General features: G+C 43.5%; 1 protein-coding gene across 5 annotated transcripts in view; it reads left to right on the top strand.

Moving 5' to 3' along the window:
• ASMTL (acetylserotonin O-methyltransferase like) overlaps positions 1-25,134 on the top strand; it is a 1,454,724-nt gene that overhangs the window by 508,973 nt on the left and 920,617 nt on the right. For all 5 annotated transcript variants that reach the window (XM_044072474.1, XM_044072476.1, XM_044072473.1 and 2 more), the window contains one exon: positions 13,868-13,915. In XM_044072474.1, coding sequence (XP_043928409.1) covers positions 13,868-13,915 — 48 coding nt within the window. The remainder of the gene's footprint in view (positions 1-13,867; positions 13,916-25,134) is intronic.

Here is a 25,134-nt window from a genome sequence, read left to right as displayed (position 1 = left end):
TGCACCTGTCACCCCTGGGCTTCCGGATATTGGCCAAGGCTCTTGCCACCCCCATAGTGCCTTTTTTAGGCAAGGCTCAAATGACAAACCTACCTCCCTAGAAAACACAAGTGGAAAAAAATAAGGGTAATGCTGCTCAATGCCAGAAGTCTAAACCTCAAGATGCACGCCCTCGAAGCCCTCCTCCGTATGGAGAACATCGATGTCTGTGCAGTGACTGAAAGCTGGTTCAAGGCTCCTGAGAGCACCCCAGCACTATCAGGTTTTACCTCATATCATGCTTTCCGGCCTCAAAACTTGGACCGAACCACAAAAGGAGGGGGAGTATCCATATTCATCAAAGATACCCACACCTCCAGGTTAGTGGCAACGCATGAAGCATCGGAGACCATCCAGGTGCAACTAACCATAGGCAAAACTCCCTTACAATTTGTAGCATGCTACAGACCACCCTCTCAAACTCAGGAAACCCACACAGCCTTCCTGAAGACACTGGAGAGTATGAATGTTTCTCCAAATACCATCATATTGGGAGACTTCAACTACCCAAACATAGACTGGGAACATTACTCAAGCCCAAACACCCTAGCCCAAAGGTTCCTAGAATTCATAAACTCCAATGTGATGGAACAACTAGTCACCATTCCCACAAGAGGAGACAATATACTAGACCTGATCATCACAAACATGGGGACAAAATGCTCACACCGGAAGTATATCCCTCATTGGTAAGATCAGACCATAAATTAATCTCACTGGAAATCCACATCCCGCCCCCACCCTCTGCACAAAAGACCACAGTGAAGAACTTCTCAAAAGCCAACTTCACACTTCTTAAGACTGAAGTGGTATCCTTCAAGGTCCCTGGACCAGTGGAAACCACAACTCACACTGCTGAATCCTTTGCAAATGCCTTCTACGGGCACCTTCAAGAATGCATGGATCATGCAATCCCAAATAAAACCAAGACCCATTCCCCCAAAGGCAGGCGCCTGGTCTGGTGGACCCCAGCCATAAACAAGCTTTACAACAGAAGGAGGAAGCTACTACATGACAGAGCAAAATCCCTAAATGGGAAGGCATCTCTGATCAGTACTAGCAAAAAACTACGATCACTCATAAAATCATCCAAGGCCAACTTTGAGAGAAAAATCGCAAAAGACACAAAAGACAATCACAAGGCCTTCTTTAGCTATGTTAGAAACCTGGGTGGAAACTCCCAGATATGCTCAGAGTTGGTCCAAAATGACAATAAATACACTGAACCCACTGACATTGCCAACATTCTGGCAGATAGGTTCAGTGCAAATTTCTCCTCCCCCTCTCCCCCAAAAGGAGAAATAACTATCCCAGCAGAGTGTAGCCTCCCTAACATCTCAGATGCCCAGGTGAGAGCCGCCCTCTCTAAAGCTAAAAACACAGCATCAATGGGACCGGACAGTGTCCCGGGCTGTGTGCTACATGAACTCCAAGAGGAACTAAACCCAAACATAAGGCTGCTGTTTAATCTTAGCCTTACTACAGGATACGTACCCAAAGAGTGGCGTACGGGAACAGTGGTCCCACTTCACAAAGGCGGTGCTTCTACGGACCCTGGAAATTACCGCCCCATAAGCTTGATGAGCCTGGTCTGCAAAGCTATGGAGAGGATCATTATGGAACTCCTAAACAAAGACATTGGGGACCTACAGACATTGGATCCTACCCAATTTGGCTTTGTCAAGGGCAGATCCTGCCTTTTGAACTTGGTCGACTTTTTTGAAACCATCACTAAGGCCATTGATGAAGGTAAGGCAGTTCACACAGCCTACCTTGACCTTGCAAAAGCCTTTGACAAAATACCACACTCGGGCATCATAGACAAACTCACCAGCTTAAATGTAAACCCATATGTCACGAGATGGGTTGCAAACTGGCTCAAGGACAGAACCCACAGGGTCAGAGTTGCTGGAGCTATGTCAGACTCTAAGCCAGTCACAAGCGGTATCCCACAGGGCTCAGTTCTGGGACCCCTCTTGTTTGGCATTTATTTTTCCGAGGTACAGGCAAACATAGGAGGATTGTGGCTGACAAAGTTCACAGATGACTGCAAACTGGGCGCTATAATTGATACTTCAGCGGACACAAACATCCTTCAGAGAGGACTCATAGAAATAGATAATTGGTGCCAGAGCCATGGCCTTAAGCTTAATGCCAAAAAATGTATAGTCATACCCTTTGGGAAAAACAAGGTACCCACAAATTACCACATAGGTGGTAATCCATTAAGTACGGAAGAGGTAATCAGGGACCTAGGGACCCAGGTTGACAGTAACCTCTCATTTGACACTCACGTTGCCAAAGTGGTTAGGAAGACCTTCAATATTGCCCACCTTATCATGAAGGGTTTCACATCTAGATCAAGAGAGGTCATTGTGCCCCTGTACTCATCTCTTGTCTCTTATTAGGCCAATGATTGAGTACAATGCCCCATTTGGGATGTATCTTACCCGACACATGCAGCAGTTGGAAAGACCCCAAAAGTTCCTCACCAAGAGGATAAAGGGTCTTAAACATATGTCATATGCTGCCCGACTGAAAAAACTCCAGCTCTATTCAGTCGCATACCGCCTACTCAGAGGTGACCTATGCCTAACGTACAAGGCCATGTCCAATCCAGAATTAATGGACATGCTCCACCTCAAAAAATCCAAATCCATCAGAGCCACGAGAGCAAGAGACTTAAACCTCAACACAGAAATAAATAGGACGTGCTGGAGGGACAGATTCATAACCCAGAGGCTCCCTACACTCTGGAACAGAATCCCAGTCCATGTTAGGCAGAGCCCCTCACTAACTCTATTCAAGAGAAGTCTTGACTAGTGGATGGGAGATTGTAGGTTTACCCCAGGGGTCATCTCTGTGTCACTACTAGACAGAGGCACAATAAACTAAACCCTAAATGGGCGTAGTATTCTTATCCTAAGGGGTGGTGAAAGCCACACACACTCTGGCTAGGCTTATAAATGCCCTAGGGCAGATAGCCTAGTACGAACCTATGAACCTATTATTGCCTAGACATGGTGAGGACTTGCGGAGTCTTATTGTGGGGGCTGCCAAAAAAGCAGTTACTAGAAAATGGAAATGAAAGTCTAAACCAACTTTACTAGAAGTAGTGAATATAGTAACAGAAATAAATCAACTGTAATTGGGATCTTTAGAAAAGAGTAGGAGCAAATTACATAGCCACAATTCCCCATTTTTTCAACCATACATGCAGAGGTTAAATGAGGTTTAAAAGAAGGCAGGATTTGAATGAGCTATGTAATGTTTGACTCACAATCACTGGATAGATTATAAGTGATGTGTAATGTTTGCAACTAAAATTATGTTAATATTGTTTGTTTTTGTTTATATAAATATATAATTGCCTATGTAGTACGTGATAATTTATAACTATGTTTCTTGTTTAAGAAAAAGGCTGTTGCATTGGGGTTAGTAGTAACTGAGAAGAATTTGAACCATGAACCAGAAGGCTTTATTAACAGTGATGGTTTGGATCACATAGGATCAACCATTAGAAACAGAGATGCAAGAAAACTAAATTTAGTAGTCTAAGAAAAAAAAAGATAAAAGTAGTATTAATCATTGAAATTGCTAAACTCAGTGATTATAGTTTCTTATACTCTGAGAGATGCAAAGTCATAAAGTCCAAGGATTTGCATTCAGAAGTCAGAGCATTGTTGAAGAACAGTGTTGAAGAAAGATACCCAGACCGTTGCAATATTAATAGAAGCAACAGGTCTAATAAAGAAGAATGTACAATCATGTTTAAATATACTACTAGTTCCTGTAGCCCTGTATGAATTGCAGAAGGCAGCAGTTATGGGTGCATTTCACATGCTGAGAAGAGCACTCTTGGCTAACATCAGAGACTGAATCAGCACTGATTTATTAACTTTAGATCTAATGTTGTCATTTTCTTTCATTCTTCAACTAATGGATCTCGGATCTGACTCTGCCGCTTCTACCAGATCCCAGGATCCAAACTCTCAAGCTCCCTCCATTTACCCATAATGCCCTGCCCACCTAATACACCCCACATCTCGTTTGCTTCCATATTGCTGCAGTTGCAGATCATCTCGCTGTCGAGCTGTTGGTGACTTTTTTGGTTAAAACGTGAGGTTTTTTTTTTTTTAATGTTTCCTTAATAGTCTTTTTACTGATTTTTCTGTCACTTTCCTCCCTTTATTCAAGTAAATTTCCTTTACATGCCCTCCTTTGTGATTTTTACTGAGAACTTACCATTTCTGGTACTTTGTTGTCTTCTTTCTGTCCTTTTCCTGTCCCTTTTAGGATATTTCTTGTCTACCATTGTTGATAGCTTTTCCTGTTCTCTAAAAAAAATACTTCTTTCTAGTTGTTTGATTTTTTTTTTCCACTGCCTTTCCATTCCTTCCTTTGGGTACACCAGAATGGTTGATAAACCAACTTCAAGAAATACATCGCCTATGGGCACACAATACCTAATTTGGATGCCCAAGGGGCCTTTTTCTTTACGTCCTCCTTCTTTCACTGTTTCAGCTGGGGCTCAAACCCCCCTCAAAGAAAACTGACAAAGGGAGGCTTGACATGGCTCCCAAGGATAAAGACTCTAGAAAGTGATCTCCGGATGCTATAATATCTTTTGCTCCTTTCTCAGAGGAGTTGGAACTGACACTTTGGATCCCTCTGCTCTGAAATCTAAATTGCCCTCTTATCCGATCAACTCTTACCTTACTGGATCTGATAACTTCTCCCTTCTTGCGGGAATCTCCTTGCAAGCACTGTAGACCACCATCAACTGCCTCTTCTCACAGGTCTTCCAGGAGTTTTTCCAAGGTTAAAGTGGATACAATGGTAAGGAAAATCCTCAGACCTCACATCCTGATGGGATAATCCTGTCTCCATTGGATCTGTGAGCCTGCCTGTCACTAGTCCCCCTTTAGTTTCTCCTTCTGTTATCCGACCTGCTTTTTAGGAGCCCTCTGATCCCAGACCCCTGGAGGTGTCCTCATCAAATCTAAAGACAGTTCATTCTTCGACTTCTGTCACTTCCCAGACCTGTCTTAATGAGTCTTTCAGAGCTGGAAGACTCACAGAGCTGAAGTGTCATTGCTGGATCCGAGGGACCAGAGTTGACTCCGAAGTTATTGGAGCTGTCCCTGCCCTATCGGAGCTTCAGCTCTGGACAGCTCAAATGTGAATTCATCCTCTGATAGGGTGCTTACAGAGTTTCATGGGCTGGCATTTCAAGAAATGTCAGCTCTGCTACCTTCGGCTTCAGTCTCAGCTAAGCAATTTGACTTTGAGATGTATGGAGAGGGCTTTTTCTTTACCTAGAGAAAGGATATGTCTACCACCCCTTGGATCAGATCAGTTTACCTCCTTCAGGTCTTTGCTCTCAGCCTCGTTCTTTCATTCCACTGGGTTAACCAGTATGTCCAAGTCTCCAGTCAATCCCTCAGGACTCCCCCACTCTTCTGATACTTCACCGGACCATCCCACTGATGAGGTCTTTTGGAAGAGAACCTGACACTTAGATTCCCCTCAAGAATCTCTCACTGCAGACACCAATTTCGAAGAAAGAGAGGGTTTCACAGATCTCCACCTGAAGATGTCTCATTTGGATACATTCTTGAGCTGTTAAAACAAAAAGGTGGTTGGTCTTTCGACAGCTCTACCCAAGAGGAGTCTGTGTTCCTGGAGGAGTTTCGGATCTGGCTGGCTACTTCATGGGCGATACCCTGCCAGCTGATAAATCTATAGGCCTCATTTCTCAAACGGCCGTGGAAGGAACTGGATACTGTGGAGCCCATCCCTAAGTGTCCAGGTGAATTTTTAGCCCTTCCCAAGGACAGGACACACTGGAGCAAGGGGGTACCAGTTGATGCCATGGTTGTGGCAGAAACCATAAAAAAGAGCTTGCAGAGCAGAGCTCTTTTGTCCAGCCCCCTAATACTGCATCCAGGGCCTTAGACAGATTCGGTAAGTGCATTTATGCTTCAACAGTCTTTGCTGTGTGGTCGTTGAATTATTTGGCACATTTTACAAGTTTACAAAGAGGTTTGACTAAAGAACTATCCAAATCTTTTTCTGGGTCAGTATCTGTGGAGAAACAAAATAGTTAACTCACAACTCGCCACCCTTCAGTCTGTATCTAGTGTGTCCGTGAGTCTGATCTCCCATGAGGCGGAAGGTACCTCATGGGTGGCAGGTTCAGACATAACCAATAGGTGACATGCCTGGATGCACCTGTATGACTTTTTGGAGCCCTTCAAGTCTTCATTCATCAATGCCTCATTTGATAGATCTTCCATATTTGGCCCTAAAGTAAAAGGCACTCTCTCCAGATGTGAGTGAGAAGGAAAGACTTGTCTGGCATAGTGTAAGTTTTTCCATCCCTCAAAGACCCTTTTTCCAAAATCAGTGAGAAGGTAGAAAGATGTGGTTCTATAAATCCTAGGGTTCTTTCCAAGACTCGTGAGGAAGTAGATCTCCCAGTGGCGGGGGGGGGGGGGATCCCTAGGGGAAGATGCTGCCCCATGGCAGAGGCAGTCTGCAGACCCAGGGTTTCCATGATTCCTTCTTAGACAAACCCCACCAGCACTCCAGAAAGGTGACCCAACTGTTGCCTTCTAGAGGCAGTCGAGGGGCATTGTCTCTGCACAAAAGAGCCTGGCTATCCATAATGAAAGATTCCTATGTGCAGAGCATTATATCCAGAAGTTATATTATACCATTTTCCCAAGTTCCTTCTACAAGAATGAAGAGAATCCCCAATGTTCCACCCAGTTAGATGGAAGCAGCAGTCATGTACCAATACACTTGCCCAACGTTTCCTGGAATTCATTAATTCCAATGCTCTGGACCAGCTCGTTCTTACTCTCACTAGAGGTAACAACATCCTTGACCTGGTCATTACTAACATGGGTGACCATTGCTCTACACCAATAGTTAACTCCTCCGTGGTTAGATCCAACCACAAACTAATCACCTTGGAAATCCACCCCCCTCACCCGCAAAGGTAACCACCATGAAAAACATCTCCAAAGCTAACTTTAGGTTCCTAAAAACAGAGGTGGCTAACTTCAAGGCACCCATGCAAATGGAAAATAGTTGCATGACTGCCGATTCATACGCCAGTGCACTGTACGAACACACACACAAATGCATGAATCTCACCATACCCAATAGAACCAAGACACTCTTCCCCCAAAAAAAAGGAAGCCAATCTGGTGGTCCCCTGCCATAAACAAACTCTACAACAGAAGAAGGAAACTGATGCGGAATAAGGTGAAGTCCCAAGACTGGAAAAACTCCCTTATCAGCCTCAATAAATCTTGAGATCCCTCATCAAATCCTCTAAAGCATGCTATGAAAACAGAATTGTAGCAGACAGTAAAGGCGACCACAAGGCCTTCTGTAGTTATGTAAAGAATCTCCACAGCAATACTCAGATTTGCTCTGAGCTACTGCACAATGGTACCTCCTATACTGAGCCAACAGATATTGCCAATATACTGGCCGACAGATTCAGTGCCAGCTTTACCCCTCTCACTCTCCCAAAGGACCAGTCACAATACCAGTAAATTGCCAGGCACCCAGTATTACTGCTGCACTGGTTAAAACAGCACTGTCCAAGGCCAAGAATATAGCTTCTATGGGACCTGACAATATCCCTGGCTGTGTTCTACATGAACTACAGAGTGAACTGGGACCTCACCTGTGTGCCCTGTTCAATCACAGCCAATTACTAATTGACAAATTGACAGCTAATTACTGAGGTCTCAGTTACTGCACAGATATCTATGTTCTCTGTTTTTAGGAGTGCCTCGAGAGAGTGCATTTTGAGGTTTAGACTTCTAGCATTGAGTAGCATTACCTTCAGATTTTGCATGCATGTATCTGTTACGGTGGTGGTTTTATCCTTTGAACCTTGCCTAAAAAAGGCACTATAGGGGTGGCAAGAGCTTTAGCCAGTAACCTGAATCCCAGGGGTGACAGGTTCAGACCATCTCTAGCAAAGCATTGTGATTTGCCAATCATGTCTTCCCAGGCAGACAAATACCGGATCCCCTTTGAATGACACCAGAAGCTTAGCCAATTGTTGAAGTCAATCATTTTGTCCTTATACTGTGGTATCATTCTGGGCAAAGGCAGGATGCTACTCAGGGCTAGGGTCATACCTGCCTGGGTCACATGATCCAAGAGCTCTTCCATGTCTCTCTTCATGTAGTCCAGGGAGGGTACGTCTCAAGTCAGTCATACACTCCAGCATGGACAATGACAGAGTTGTATTTGTACTTGTTGTAGAGTGACTTGAGTGCATGCGTTATGTGGTGGATCCTGGCACCTGACAGGCAGCTGACTGTAATTTTCTCCTTGTTCAGCCTGGTGAGTGGGACATCAGTGTGCCTGACTATAGAGTCACCTATGACTAAAGTGTTGGGTACATTGTCCTGCCTTAGAGGCTGTTGTTGGGTGGCACACTGGTGTTGTAAGCTATGTGTCACTTTGGTTGTGACTGGTGTTTGTTTGCGTTTCGGCTTCGGAGGTCCTTGTTGCTTGGGCAGGTTAATGTTAAGGGCCTCTGCATATGTGGTTTAGTGTTGCTATGTGTGGGTGTTGATGGTGTGGGTTTTGAAGGGCTATGAGGTGCTTGAGGTGTAATGCAGGTGTTAACCTTCTCCTCTTGACTGTCTAGCACAGTCTTGGCCGAAGAGAGCTTAGCTTCCAGTTTGGCTATGTAAGTGCAACTCTCGCAGGTTGTAGTGTTGGGTGGTAGGAGGAGAGAATTGTCTGTGTACATGAGGCAGTTGCCGCACTGCCCCAGTATGCCCAGATTCACCAGGTGGACAGGAGAAATCACCGGAAGCTGACCCTTGGACATGCCTGTTTAGGTGCTTTTTTGTAAAGTTTAAGAGCTGTTTTCTCTTACCTTTGCAAGGTACTCTGCAGTTATAGGCTGTTTAGTGCCTATAATTAATTTCTCCTTATTGACAAGGAGAGCTGAGTGCTTCAGTCAGTTTCAGGCTTCCTAGTGTTTTCCAGCAGGTTCTAGAGCAAGTGCTAGTCACAGGGGTTCAGATTTTAGTGCTACTACTGAGAAACCAGAGTTCTAAGGGAAAATTTGAAGAGCAGACTTTCTGGCACCTGGAATAGTTTTACTGTAGCCTCACAGTGCTGCACGATGTGAAAAATGTGCAAACACACGCGTTTTTAAGCCAGAAAGTTGAAAGGGATAGAAATCAGCCCAAAAAGGCTAATAAAATTACAATTTCAGAGCTGGAAACCACTCCTCTAGCGTTAGATAGGCAGTACAATGCTCACCAGTCCCACTGGTAAGCAGTAGGACTTCCCTCTACCACAGCAAGGTCTGGATAGCTTTGAACACAGAAAATAAAGTCCTGAGACAAGCAAAGCCTGGGATATGAACTAGCTAGAAAAGGTGGGAAACAAGCAAACAAGATAGTATTTTTTTTTTTGTTGAAACAGGCTAAACAATGAAATACTACAATAAATATACACAGAAAAGGCTAACACACTTGAGTGTGTAGTCCTGAACAGTAAATGCAATTAAAACTCTACAAAATTAGCAATTTTAAACTTTTTAAATGAATCAAGGCAAGTGCACAACTGAAAAATGATTTAAGAGGCAGTAACACAGCAGAATAAGTAGCTAGTCTACATATACAGAGAAGTCTATATATACAGAAAAGCAGATAAAACACACAAATGCTTCAGATGCAGTGCAACCTAGAGCACTTGAGTTGTAGCAATATTAAGGCAATTACAGTTATAATAAATGCTCTAAAATATACTCTATATTTCCAAAATGTTTGAGAAGCACAGTTAGAACCAAGGAGATTAAGGCACATTTTTTTTTTGAAAGGGAAAAAGGAGAAACAGAAGGCCTTATCAAATGTTCTCTCTGTATTAGGTAGAATGAGCTAATGACAGTAGACTAGGAAGAGTGTCCCAGATCAGATTTACAGTAGGGGCGGGCAACTGCAAAGAAACCAAGTATAACAGCAAGACACCAACAGGGAGGGAGGGAGGGTGGGGACAATAATAAAGTTATTATCCTACAGACAGTAAGCACTACAGAAAGCCACAAAATGAAAGTTTTTAAACAGATAAAGGAGCAATGAGACTCTACAGAATGCTTTTTTAACTGCAAACAAATCAGTTACCCGTACAGATTAGTTAATAGCAATAAAAATACACTAAAAAACTGTGCAACAGGCAATAAAAAGTGCTATATATAAATTGCTAGAAACAATAATCAATATAAATAATCAAAAAAAAAAACAGGATACTTTTATATATCTCAGCTAACAGTTGTAATCACATACAAGAGCAGCCAACATGCAACTCAGGTAAACTGCCTCCTAGTTAGGAAAAAGCACTAGTTGCCACAATCCGCTGGAAGCAGTGGTCAGAGAAGGCTCAATGGTCAACAGAGACCAGGCTGAAGACCTGGAAGTTGACTAGAGAGAAAGTACAACAGTTCAAGGAATTACTCAGGGCTCTAGCACCCCAAGAAGAGGCGGAAATAGGTGGAGCTGAACAAGAATGGCAGCACCCCAAAACCGTATGTTAGAACTACAGAAAAGATATGTGGCCAAGCCAGGTATGGAAATAAGGTACATTAGGAAAGCTGGTGATGGATTGCAGAAGTCCAGGAAGTCATCAAAAGAAAGGAGTGCAGGAATGAGTGGGAGATGGAAAAAAATTACCAGGCTAGGAAGGACTACTGGCTGCTAACAAAGAAGCTAAGAAAGAAGTTGCAGTAGCAAAGAATAGGGCATCACAGGCACTCTACCAACTTCTGGAAAATGACTCAGTAAGTGGCACAAAGAAACTGTATCAGGTTGCAAGGCAAAGACAGAAAGATAAAAAAAGACAGTCAGACACCCTTCATAAGGGATGCCAGCAATAATCTGCTCATTAGTCCACAGGATATCAAAGGCAGATATAGAGTATTTCCAGAAGTTTCTGAATGAAGAAACCCCCACAGAAGCTGTGCTGTCCCATTAACGGCCTACGGTGAGAGAAGAGGAGCCCACCCTAGAAGAAGTAAGAATAGCACTAAGGAAAATGAAGTTAGGAAAAGCAGCAGGCTCAGATGAGGTCACAGCAGATATGATAAAGATGCTGTGTAAGATGGGGCGAAGTGGTTCCTGAGGGTACTCCTAGCAGTGTGGAGAGAAAGGCGTATCCCAGATGACTGGAGAGTAAGCATATTCGTGCCAGTGTACAAGAACAAAGGGGACATCAGTAGCTGTGGGCAGTACAGAGGCATCGGACTCCTATCACATGGCATAAAAGTTCTGGAGAGGGTGATTGATAAATGGATACGCAATGGATACGCAGAGTAGTAAAATGTAAGATGGGAGATGAGCAGTTCGGATTCAGATCAGTGTGCAGCACAATTGACCAGATGTTTGCAGTGAGACAGATACTTGAGTAGAAGCTAGAGATGAGAGAGTCCAACTGGACATTCCCATACTTGAAGAAAGCATATGACAAGGTCCCAAGAAAGCTGATCTGGCAGTACTGCAGTGGTTTGAAGTCCCAGAAACATTGGTAGAATTAGTGCAGGCAATGTACAAGGACCCAATGACTCAAGTACGAACAGTGTTCAGCTCACAGAGGGGTTCCCAGTGGGAGTGGGTGTACACCAGGGTTCAGCTCTGAGTCCACTGCTGTTCATAATGGTGATGGATTACATTAGCAAACAGTTTGGGGGGAGCAGATCAGCAAAGTTGCTGTATGCAGATGATGTGGCATTACAGGCAGACTCTGATCTAGAACTTCAGCAAAGGATAGGAAAATGGAATGCAAAACTTAAGGCACATGGGATGAAACTAAGCACAGATAAGACAGTGGTAATAGCAGCAAATTGGGAAAATCAGAAGAAGCCGAGAGTAGAGATAGAAGGAAAGATAGTGGAACAGGTAAACAGCTTCAAGTATCTGGGAGGGGTGATTGATGAGACAGGAAGTCTGAATGAAGAGGTCAAAGCTAGAATCAGAGGGGCTGCAGCCAACTGCCATAGAGTGTCTGGTGTAGTCTATGACAGAAGACTGCCAAAGAAGCTGAAAAGTAAGGTGTACAAGACAATGGTGTTGCAAGTACTACTGTATGGTATAGAAACCTAGGCAGTAAAGGCAAAACAGTTGAAGAAGCTAGAGGTGATGGAAATGAAGTGTCTGTGAAGGATGGTAGGATGCACACTGTGAGACAGATGAAGAAATGAGGACATAAGAGAAGAAGCCAGGGTAGCTCCAGTTGCAGAAAAGGTCAAAAAGTACAGATTGCTGTGGTTTGGATACATGCATAAAAGCAGAAGGCAATCTGGTGAGAAAGATTTGGGACAGACGGAAAGAAAGTAAGAGGAAGTGAGGACACTCATTAAAGAGGTGGATGGATTGTGTGAAAGAAGATCTGCGACAGTCAGGGGTGAGTGTTGAACTGAATCGAAAGAGTTGGCAACAGTTAACACAATACCTTGACCCCATGTAGAAAAAAATGGGGAAAAAGGGGGGCTGATGATGATTTCACTTGGACATTATCAGAAGTCTAGTCACACTACAGCACTATCTGATTTATACAGCATGTAAAACTATTTATACCTTTATCCACATCACGCTTTTGTATTTTTAATGACTGAGGCTCTGTACTTGTGTTTGAGATAAATACCTAAACCATTATGTCAACCCTCAACCCCACAATATAAGTTTGTACTAGGTTAGCTGCCCTTGTGGACCATTTTAAGCATGGGCAGTTTCCTTTAGTGAGAATCAAACCTTGTACTTGAGAAAATTCTTTCTAGTGTATTGGTTATCTTACCAGTAATGCTGCAGTGGAATCTTAAAGTGTGTGCCTTGTTCATAAGCAAATGCCAGGCTGTCAGTCTGCAGACTATTACAAGCTTAGTCAATAACTTTGAGATCAGAATCAAACCTTGTATCTGTGAGGTTAAAACCTTAACCATTTTGCCACCCCCCTCCTACAGGGTATTGTAGGGCTGCTGTCAACAAGTGCTCAGAGTAAAGCTATAACAAAGTCTTAACCATCTTTAGGACAAACTACCCTTTACAAACAGATACACAGACTGAATTCCAAAAGCAAACCCGATCTCAACAGCAGATATAGCAGGAAAAAGATGGAGGTTCTAGGATGTCAGGGGAGAGATGAAAGTTCTACAATGTGGTTATGCTGAAGCATCTTCAGAACTATATTAAGAAGTCACTTCCTGTGGTGCAGGATTTGATCTCCTCAGCCTTTATTATTTTATAAGGATTATTCTGTAAGGAGTATCATGTTTCCTTGTGGATAGCAGTTGCATTCTGCCTTTTTGAGCTCAAGACTGTTCATTTGTACATATGGACTCTTAAAGATGGTCATTTTAAAGCTTGTTTTATTTATTCTAACAATTATTTTGTAATTTTCAAATTATTAATTTTTACATTCTGATTTTATTCTTGCTCTGTTTATCTGTTGTAAAGTGATTAGTTGAGAGAGAGAATGACAGATGACCTGTCAAAGAGTATGTCTGGGAACTATTATCAAAACATGTATCTTTTTATGCAGGTGCATATATTTATGAAATTGTGTAGATTCCTTGAAAGCTGTCTAGCAGCCATGCATAGTCAGCTTTTACCAAGATTTTTGAGAACATACACAAGGTCAGGACAAAGTGGAGCAGTTGCTTAACACTTTTTTTTTTTAAATAATAGTCACTGTGGTAATGTAGCTTCATAAAGTAACTGAAAAAATGTGTAAAATTGTTGTGCAGAGCATATGAAAACTAATGCCAGTATTATTTTTCTTGTTGCAGAAGTATTTGAAAACACCAGACCTCGTTATTGGAGCAGACACAATTGTGGTAAGATGCTTACATTTTAACACATTTTGAAGAAATGTTTTAGGTTTCTGTAGTGAAGTAGTAAATGATTGTTTCTGCCTCAAGAGTTCCAGGGTCTAAGGTTTCCTCCTTACCTAGTATGTATTGTTTGTTTTGCTTTTGTCTACTTAGAGTTGCTCATTTTCACCAGTATTTTGTACACATGTGTGATGATGTGAGGTAGTGGCAACTGTGCCAGGAAGAGTAGGGCAGTGGATATGTAACATATTCCAGCATAGCAAGCTGGAATTTTGTTAAAGAATTGTATGTCATTTGTATATCAAACTGATTTGTACAGGTACTTTTGTTGAAAGTGTATTTGTAAAGTTGCTTGTGTTAAAAATGTATCAACAGTTGGTCCTGCTGGACAGAAAATAAGTATACATGTATGTCAGGATGTATTGTGGTAACTGCTGAAATGTATATATGTTAATGGTTTACACTGAAAACCTGGCAACTGCATCTGTCAGCTGGCATGTGGTCAACTTTCAGTTTTCAAGTCGGCAGAATGTCAAACCAAAATGTGTTGACTACAGTACAGTGAATGGGTAGTGTAAGTTGAGCATTTGGGTTCAACATTGTGCAGGGGGGATTGCGGCTCAGTGAGGAACAGGGAATTAGCCCATTTCTTCACTGTAGTGCAGTATCGGAGTTGGTATATTTAATGTGCAGGGTTGTGGGGTGCGGGGGGGGGGCATAGCCCCCCCCCCCTACAAAATAGTAGAATTAATGTACCATTGTCTGTACAGTTTAATGGTATGTTGATGTGTATAGCAGGAGGTGATTGACCTCACTGTCTGCTATGTCGAATACATCGAACCACGGTTGTCTATGTATTTATTCATTTTCACTTTGGTTTACTTTTTGGCATTCCGAATTCAGCATCTCGGGTCGGCATTCTAAACAGTCGACCAAAGCGGATTTGAAATGCCACTAGTAAACCTGTGTTAACAGAGGATGCTGGAAGGGGTTAAGCTCAGCCTAGCTTACTTTAGGAAAAATAACCTGAAATTAAATTACTTGGTATAAGCCATAAAGATTATATCTCACTGGTCTGAATGCAGCCAGAGACACAACGTGTGTGAAAACAAGGACTAGGAATCTTGCTGTATTGTCCTTAGTGGTAAATTAATTGCTACTCTGGAAGAGCGGAAGGGTTGAAGTGGTTTTATAGCTTCCAGATGCTGTAACACATCTTGACAAAACTGTATGTGTGTGTATTGTGACATATATGTGCAAGATCCTGGTTCATCTTCTAGTTAAGGGGGTAGTATGGGAACCACAGAGTCAGGTTACCAGATGTGATGTCATTCTATAGCCAGCACTGAAATTATTTTAGATATTAGTGAGAGATGTGATAGGCACTCAGCAGTCTGTTTGTGAAACCTGACAAGAAAAGCCACTTACCCTCATCACCTTGCCTTGCTCTATTATGTAAAGTAGGATACAGTAATTTTTTAGATCAGTCAGGAAGATATAGTGAGATTAGTTGAGTATTGTTTTTCTGTATCTGTGTGAATCTTTCCATCTGTGTTATTTTTAATATTTCCTGAGACTGACACTCTGATGTTTATTGTTCATAGGTTCATACTAGGCTATCTGCCCTAGGGCATTTATAAGCCTAGCCAGAATGTGTTTGGCTTTCGCCACCCATTTTAAATTTATTTTGCTATGCCTTTTTTCGAGGTTAGTATACTGTGCCTCTGTCTAACAGTGACACAGAAGTGATACCCAGGGTAAACCTACGATCTCCCATCCACTCATCAAGATTCCTCTTGAAGAGAGTCAATGAGGGACTCTGCCTAACCTGGACTGGGATTTTATTCCAGAGTGAAGGGAGCCTCTGGGTTATGAATCTGTCCCTCCAGCATGTCCTATTTATTTCAGTGCTGAGGTTCAAGTCTCTCGAGCGTAGCTCGATGGGATTTGGAATTTCTGAGGTGCAGCATGTCCATTAATTCCGGGTTGGACATGGCTTTATACGTCAGGCACAGATCGCCTCTGAACAGGCGGTATGCCACTGAGTAGAGCTGGAGTTTCTTTAACCGGGCAGCATATGGCATCTGTTTGAGCCCTTTGATCCTCTTGGTGAGGTACTTTTGGGGTCTTTCCAGTTCCTGCAGGTGTCTGGTAAGGTACATCCCAAAAGGGCATTGTACTCAATTATGGGCCTGATGAGGGATGAGTAAAGAGGCACGATGACCTCCCCTGATCTAGATGTGAATCCCTTCATGATTAGGTGGGCTATATAAAATGTTTTTCTAACCACTTTGGCCACGTGGTTGTCAAATGAGAGATTGCTATCAACTTGGGTCCCCAGGTCCCTAATTACTTCTTCTGTACTTAATGGATTACCACCTATGTGGTAATTTGTGGGCACTTTGTTTTTGCCAAAGGGGATGACTATACACTTTTTGGCATTTAGCTTGAGGCCATGGCTCTGGCACCAGTTGTCTGTTTCTATGATATTCTAGATATTCAGTATTTTCATGTTCTTTTATTATTAAAATATTTAAATTTTCATTGTGGCTGGTCTTTTTAGGAAATATTTAACCTTTGAGAGTACTTATATTTATTCAGTGACACGGTGGCATCATGCTCCTGAAAGTCTTGCTGTTCGGTCAGCATTACCATTGGTATTAGTATTATTTTCACTCAGTATAATTGGATACCCTAAGAGCCTTAGAGTAGCTAGCTGGTGGCACTGTTACTACATTATAGCCTGGGCAGCGGTGGTAGAGGGGGTAATCTTTGCCAGCCTTTCCCAGGTGTGTGTGTGTCTGTGTGTGTCAGCTAATTGGAACAGGGACACTCAGCTCCTTAGTAGTCAGTGTGGATTGTTATTTGGGACCTGGATAAAAGATAGTCCAACCCCAGGACTGGAGTGTGTTTCATGTTTGCTCCTAAGGGAAATTGAGCTTGGTGCAGAGAGCTGCATCTGAAAATAATGTGTGTCTATTTCTCTCATAGTGAATGTTCCCCCAGCAGCGTCTGTGTTGAGGATTGAGGGTATTTGATCACTGACCCAGAGAAGGGATTTCACAGCATGCATGTAGGATCTGTTATGAGTCCTCAACCATAATCTGTAGATAACAAAGTGGATGAGTTAGACTGAGAGTGACATCTTTACCAAAGCCCTTTTTGTCCCCCTGCATTTCCCTATGCAAGGATGTGGGTGCTTGCTGCTAACGCTGTAGACTAATTCAAGGTTGTAGAAGCACATGAAAAGGGTGAAAATACCATACAAAAGTGCAACAGCAGAGCTGATATGTTATAAAATAATTGCAGAACTTATGGTTTTGAGGAGGTGCGATTGGAGAGGGAGGGCATTTATTCAGCTATTATTTTATTTACACACACAAGCTCGCATTTTAACATCAGTGCTGTAGGGGTAAGGAACTGCACATTGCCACAGTGTTGGAAAAGAGCAAATGTCCTAGTGGAAAGTGCAAGGACCAAATTTAGGTAGAATACAGTTGTCTGCAGCAGCACTGACAGTAGACCAGTGACTTGCCCTGTTGCAAAATATTGACCACAGATTGCTGATGGCTATGAAACTACATATTCACTAAGGCTAACCGTTAAATACTGCCAAGACACTGTCTGCTTAGTGATACTGTTAGCAAAAGGGTGTTTTGTAACTTAATGTGTCATGTTAATGTGGACACAAGAGCTGGGTTAAAGTTTGCACACGAGTTAGGGGTTGGACTGATTGTAAGCTTGTACCTTTTGTCTGAGCTGGCTCTTGTCTTGTTTCCTGACTCCTTGTTCTTGAATGAGATCCTTCCCATCCACTCCAGTCTGTCTTTGGGGCTCAAGAGCAGTAGAGAAGTGCCTCCCTCATACCCACTTTTAGGAGTGGGACCTTCTCTTATATTACTGTCATTACTACCATTCTTTTTTATGCAGTTTTCCTTTATTTCCATTGGTTAGTTATTAGTTGTTGGTTATATTAGTTAGCGAAGAAGATAGACTTGTATCTGCAGCACTGGACATTAGGCTTGAGTCTGTCTAATTTTGTGGCTTCTTCTGGCTTCATTTCTCTGAAGAGATGAGTTAGTTACATTAGTTGTCTAGGCTTCCACATTTCTCCTCCCAAACCTGCATTTGGCTATCCGTGATCTTCATGCTTGAATAAGCTGTTTAGATCTGTTTGGTAAATGATGAAAAATGACTAAAAAGGTGTGAGAGAAAACACAGCAGTAAGTGATCCATTCATCACTTTCTACAAAGCAGTTTTTTTTGCTTCTCTGTTTAGATTGCTTGTCATACGTGACACATACCCACGGTTTCTGGCCTTTGCACTGGTAGGTAGTGCAGCAGTTCTTATGCAGACCTGTTCTTGCTTTTCTGTGGACAAATAAGGCCTGCTTTCAAGGCATTTATGAAGACTTTTTCTCCCTCTCATGAAGAGTTGCCATTGCCAAATCTGAAATCCTGTCTCTGAGCTGTTAATTGTCTTATGTAAGCCTGTTATTCTCAAATCACATATTGTACAATTTAAAGCAAATCACTTAACCAGAAAGTGCTCCAAGGTCACCAGTAAAATGATGCACTTATGCATATTCAGCTAATACATTAAATGGAGTCACTTACAGAGTTAAGTTTTTTCTTCACTGCATGTTTGGAGAATGTTCATACTAAAAATCTTAAAGATATGAGGTTCCCGTGCAGTCATTCTGTTTTCTTTTGTGAAGGAAAGCATGGTTCTTCCTAAGGAGAGACTAGAACAGAATGCAGATTTATTCTGTATGGAACATACTGGAAGACTCCTATAAGCTTTTTACAATCCCTGTTATTCTTTCTTTCTCTTTGTCCTGCCCACAAAATGTTGAGTAAAAAGCTAACTGTAGTCCTTGCTGTTGTCACCTCATTATGGTTTGTTTTTCTTCCATAATCATTAATTTGCAGAAAGCAAAATTCTTGTCAGCTTGGCATAGTTAAGTAGTTCCTTAAGGTGGTTCAGCAGCTGTATAAATTAGTGAAGAAATGTCCTCCTCTTTGAGAGTTAGCCTCATGGTAAACAGTCTTATTTGTGCATCACTTGAATTATCTATCTCAGTAATCTTGCAGTTTTTGTCTTGTAGGTCCTTGAGGTTCATTAATCACTGTTGTAGACATAACCGTTTGGACTTGTACTGCAGAAGACACAGTGCCCACCCTGACTTTCTAAACCTTGCACCCTTCCTTTTCTTGGTGTTGTGGATATCAGTGGATATCAGTGTCTTAAGAGATGTCAGTTCAGTCCCATTATTAGAGTGACATGTCAGTCCAGTCCCATTATTAGGGTGACATATCTTGTTCTTTCTTGCTGTAGTATAAATTGCAGTGCATATGTGCAACATTGCCAGTCCATAGGTTTGGCCTGTTTAACCAGAGCTGACAGATAAGTACTCCACAGGTGAGTTTTTTTTTCTTACTTGTGATATTGGTATTGTTGCTATTAGGTATGAATTAAAACTGGATGCACGTCATGGTTTTAGTGTGTGTCCACCCAGTTTGTAGTAGGCAAATATCTCATAATGCTTTTTATACTTGATGTACATTTTGTTTAGGCCTCAGATCACATCTCCTTCTGTGGAATCTTTGCTGATTTTAGCAAAATGTTCCTGAGGTGAAGAGAGCAAGCTCTTCAAAAGTATCTAGACAAGAAAAGGCTGGAGGCTTTGTACTTGCAGGTCACAATGTCCTCATATACTCAATAGTCACATGTCTCACCCAAGAAGAAGAGGAAATATGTAGAGCCCCAGACAGAGGGGGGAGCATTGACAGACAGGATACAGCTTCAGACTCTGGGAGTCTGCCTAGGCTTGAGGGCAGCAGATCTTGAAATTTGCTTTTACAGTCTCAACCCCAGTATCTGTTGCCTCTGATTATGCCATCCCAAGGTTACCATGCCTGAAGAACTAAAGATGTCCTCTTGAGCTGAAGCTTCTGCACCTTTAGTGGGTCTGGAGGCCTCACTGTGTACCTTAGTCCAACATCTATTTTGTAATTGCAGAGGGAGAGAATGGCTCACTCTCTGTTTTTGTGCTTAGTGATATCAGTGTTCGTAAGGAGATGGTCTAGGATGACCACCCAAATTCCCAGACCTCTGAGGAAATCACCCCTTTAAATCAAAAATGCAAGTGTCCAAGTCTTGTACATTTGTCTTCTCAATCTCATTGCCTTGTCTGCCTCATAGGAAGTAGGCAAGCCCTCTCATCCTTTCCCTAACCCCCTCCCAGCTTTCCACCTAGAACTGGTACAGGCTGACTGTGGATTTCATGGCCTTAGCCTGCAGCCCAAACTGGACCAGATATTGGCGTTGGATCTTCAAACTCTGAGGAGGAAAGGAAAACGCCTCCCCTCAAGTGAATGAGAGTTTTGAGGTTCAGAGGAGGAAGACATCCCCCCCCAAACACTATGACACTTGTACTGAGGGCATCGTGTTTTCTGCATCTTCATCAGAAGGCATTTCATTTTGTGATACCTTTTACAGGTTGAGAGTTGTTTCAGTTTGGAGGCAAGAAAGGTCTAAGATGTGCAAAAGCATAACTTGGATTTTCTAAGCTAGACACTACAAAGCCTGTTATTCTTCCTGCTTTAGAGGCCGTGCAGGATGCTTTCCTAGTAGCATCCCTGGAAATGGAGTGTCTGCCCCTGCTGCTAGAAAACCAGAGTTATTCTTTAGTGTCCACAATTCCTGTAGATATCCATACAAGAACCCTACTGCAGATCCGCAGTGGTATCGTTGAATCCTGAAAAATTATCTAAATTGGTTCCAGCCTCTAAAACTCTTTCTAGTGACCAGGTGAGTAAAATCTTAATCAGTTTTTGAAGGAAAGTCTGTACTGCAGAAACTCTGGCCTTCAGAGCTGTTAATTTACAGAATCATATGCTAAGATGAGGAAAAATTAACCTGTGGAGTGATAAAATCAGGAAAACAAATAGCTAAACTCAAGCACGCTTTCATATTAATATAAGAGACTTCATCAGACAAATTATGTTAACCAATGAACTCATTTAAATGCTGCTCAACAACCCTTTAATGTACAGCAACCAATCAGAAACGACACTTCACTAGAAATCTCCCACTAAATGTGTTAAGGGATATCTTTTTTAATTTGACTGCTTATTTAACCGTGGGGGAAACAAAATCAGGTATTAAACTAAGCGTAATAACTGTAATGCTCATTATATTAATCACTGCTGCAGAAGCTTTAGCTATATGGGTTATACCCTGCCAAGAATATAATGGTTACCCAGCTAGCATCCAAACCTTCTGGTTTCCTTCCATACACCCAAACCAGCAATCATCTTGAGCTGAGCTGACTAAAAAGGCAGGTTTGGGTGCCAAGCTCTTCAGAAATTTCCTGCTATTGAAGATGGTGCTCCTCTGCGGGCTTTCATGGATCGATGGTCGGCTTGTGCTAATTCTTTGCTGGAGAGATAACTTCTTGGAGAAGAAACCTTCCACATTAAAAAAAATGTTTTTTGTTTTATTGTACTTTGCTGTTATTTTTAGTTATTTTCAAGCTAGCAGTTGTGTTTTAATGGAGTGTCATTAGACTTAACTGTACATGTTAAGTTGTCTATCTCGCCTTCATTCTTGCTGGATGGGTTCGGAGCCGATCCTCGGCTCCGACTCGGCCACTCTAAAAGCTCGAGAGTTGGTTCCACCGGCTCGAGGCTCCCCCTATATCCCACAATGCTAGGCGTGAGTTACCTCAGATCTCGTTTGCCGCTACAGCGATCGAGGTGTGTTTTCTACCGGCTCCAGGTTAGTGAAAGTTAGAATAGTTTAAATTCTTTAACTTAGACTAGTTTAGTGTAATTTTCTTCCCCCTTAGTGTAGTGGACTTACTTATCCCTTACTACCTTAGTTTCCAGCCCCCTCCTTTTATAAAGAACATATAGTTCTTCCCTAAGGCCTTCGGGCCCTTCCTCCCTTTCCTTAGGGTGTGTGTGTGTTTACTTAGGGACTTTTATTAACTTACCTTTAGTTTTTAAATAATTCCCTCTTAATCCTATCAGTGTAATCTGTGTGTGTGTGTTTTTGTGTGTGATTACACTTCAGGTTCCTTGAGTATGTCCAAGGATACAAAGGTCTCAGGCTTCAAGAAGTGTGACTCGTGCTGTCAGAAAATGTCTCTGACAGACGGTCACACTTCTTGTGTGTACTGCCTGGGACCTTTACACCTGCAGGACTCTTGTGCTGTATGCCATGGCTTCAGCCCTAGAGTCCTGCAGGAGAAAAAATAAACTCATTTTGAGGGGTTTAATTAAGCCTGAAGGTTCCCTTCCTGTGTCTTCTGGGAAACCTTCTAAGGCTTCTAAGACCTTGGCTCCAGCTTCAGAGTCGAGGCCTAAGGCTTTGAAGCCTACTGCTTCATCGGCTCCGGCTGGAGCCGATGAGTCTGTGACTGCTGTTTCAGTGGTTTCCTCGGCTCCGGCCGGAGCCGAGGCATTAGAGAGTCATGGGTCGGCTCCGATCATACCATCGGAGCTGACATCTAGAAAGAGATCGAGGTCACCGTCCCTTGGCTCCATTCATTCGGCTCCAGCGTCTCCCCTGCTGTCTGAACGGAGCCATAGATCTCACTCCTCCAGGTCATCGAGGCTCTCAGATCACGACCTCCAGAGGGTAGTGAGTAGACTTTTGAAGTCCGAGGCACTGGCCCAAATGCTCCAGAGTCCGACTCATCAGTCGATGCCTCAGCTTGTTCCAATTAATATTCCTCCTCCGACTCCTTTGAGCTCGGAGCCGGGGCGCCTCGGAACCGAGACTGTGGTAGCGTCGGAGCCGATACATTTGTCTTCGGCTCCGTCGTCGGCTCCGATTTCTTCCTTTGAAGAATCTCGGCGCCGGGCTTCCCTCGTCGGCTCCCCGGGGGTGGGTGGCATCGGACCCTTGTCCGACCCCCCTCTCCCTCTCGGTGCTTCGGCGCTGGTGAGTTCAGCTCCGACATCAGCCTCGGAGCCATCTCTGTCGGTGCCGAGGGAGGTTCTCAGCTTCTCGGAGCGGGGACCTCTGGCTCTGCCTGACAGAGGTGCATTTGAGGTCATGCGGAGTGTGTTGGAACCTTGTTCGACTCCACAGTCGGCTCCGTCCGCCCCTCCCACTTCGGTGCCTTTGGTTATGTCGACTCACTCCCTCATCCCAGACCGCAGAGAGCAAGCTCCTCAAGAATCCCCTGTGGGGATCTCATCCTCTTCCGAGGCCTCTCCTGAATTGGCAGGGGAGCCCCCTAGGAAGAGAAAGTGTAAGAGGAAGCAGTTAGACTCACCTGAGTCTGTCACCTCTGACACAGATTTAGAGGATTCCGAGGGTTCCCCACGTTCCCCTTCTGAAGATGTCTCTTTCGCAGACATTCTAGAGATCCTGAAACAGAGGGGAAATTGGCCAGCCCTTAACCCATCGGAGGATGAATCTGTGTATCTTGAGGCGTTTGGCTCTCGCCCTTCCACCTCCTGGGTGTCCCCCCCCTTTGATCCCCTCATGCAGGTGGTTGCAAAGAAGGCCTGGACGGCTCCTGATTCAGTGGACCCTACCCCAGGAGACCCTCCAAATTTATAACAGCACCAACTGACAAGCAATTTCTCACAAAAGGTGTTTCTGTGGATGCTATGGTGGTAGCTGCTGCCACCAAGAAGGAACTAGCTGATCCTTCGGTGCCTGTCCATCCACCTAACAAGGAATCCAGGTCTATGGACAGGTACGGGAAGTGGATGTTCTCGTCAGCGACCTTTGCAATGCGTTTGCTGAACTACCTATGCCATTTTACTCGTCTTCAAAGGGACTTGATCAAGGAAGCGAGTGATATGTTGAAGGATCCTACAGCTGCGGGTTTTCAGGACAAGATGAACACTCAGCTGGCTACCCTGAACTCCATAGCTAACTCCTCCATGCGCCTCCTTTCTTATGCGGCTGATGGAGCGAGCAGGGCCGCAGGGACAGGTGTGGCCTTACGCAGGCACGCCTGGATGCGGTTATGCAACTTTGCGGACCCCTTTAAAACGCCTTTCACTAATTCCCGCTTGATGGATCATCTCTTTGGTCCTCAAGTGAAAGAAACCTTGACTAGGTGCGAGACAGATGGCAAGACTCTTTCTGCCGTCGGAGTCCGTTTTTCTACTCCTTCTAGGCCTTACCCCAAAGGCCAGAAAAGTGGGAAAATGTGGTTCCGTAAACAATCTCAAGGGACTTCGCCTGACGCACAAAGTTGGTTCCCCGCCAGAGGCAGAGGGGGGAACAACAATGGTAGACGTCGCCCTAGAGGTAGGGGGGGTCCGCAGAACCAGGGCAATCGGGAAGTCTTCTCTGATAAGCCCTTTCAGCATCCCTGAGGTGTTGCCTGACTGCCTACCTTCGGAGGCAGTCGGGGGAAGATTGTCACTGTACCCAAAAGCCTGGCTATCCCTGACTCAAGACAAATGGGTACAGTCCATCATTTCCGAGGGCTATTCCATTCCCTTCTTTCGCATTCCAAACTAATCAAAAAAATCCCTTCCAGATGTTCCACCCGCTCAAAGGGATCTTGCAGCTTTGGAAATTTCAAAGCTGCTTGCAAAAAGAGCAATTCAGCCAGTTCCAGCAGACCAGCAAGGATCCGGAATCTACTCCAGGTTCTTTTTAGTACCAAAGAAAACGGGACTGGAGACCAATTTTGGATCTCAGTATCTTGAACAAGTCAGTCAAGAAAACAAGATTTCGGGTGGTCACGCTGCAATCCATCCTTCCCCTTTTGGGAAAGGGAAGCTGGATGTGCTCTATAGATCTTCAGGATGCGTACTATCACATAAAAATGAAAAGACGCTCCAGAAGATTCCTCCGCTTCAGGCTGGGAACCAGTCATTTTCAATTCAGGGCCCTGCCCTTTGGTCTCACCACTGCCCCCCGGGTGTTTACCAAATGCATGGCAGTGGTAGCTTCTCACCTGAGACGACAAGGATTCCAGGTGTTTCCATATTTGGACGACTGGCTCCTTACAGCCCCCACCAAGCATCTTCTTCTAATGGCCAGGGACTACACCTTTCACACTTGTCGAAATTTAGGCATTTCAATAAATTTCGAAAAGTCTGTTTTGTCGCCTTGTCGTACTATTTCCTTCATAGGCGCAAATCTAGACACAATCAACATGTCTGCGAGACTAACAGATCAGAGAATAACAGACATACACAAAATGGTCTCGCTCCTCTTCAGCAGCAACAGAATCAAA

Source organism: Protopterus annectens, chromosome 5.part0 (genome assembly GCF_019279795.1).
Source record: "Protopterus annectens isolate FY-2018-M chromosome 5.part0, PAN1.0, whole genome shotgun sequence".
Taxonomy (NCBI): domain Eukaryota; kingdom Metazoa; phylum Chordata; order Ceratodontiformes; family Protopteridae; genus Protopterus; species Protopterus annectens.
This window is presented reverse-complemented; position numbering and strand designations above follow the sequence as displayed.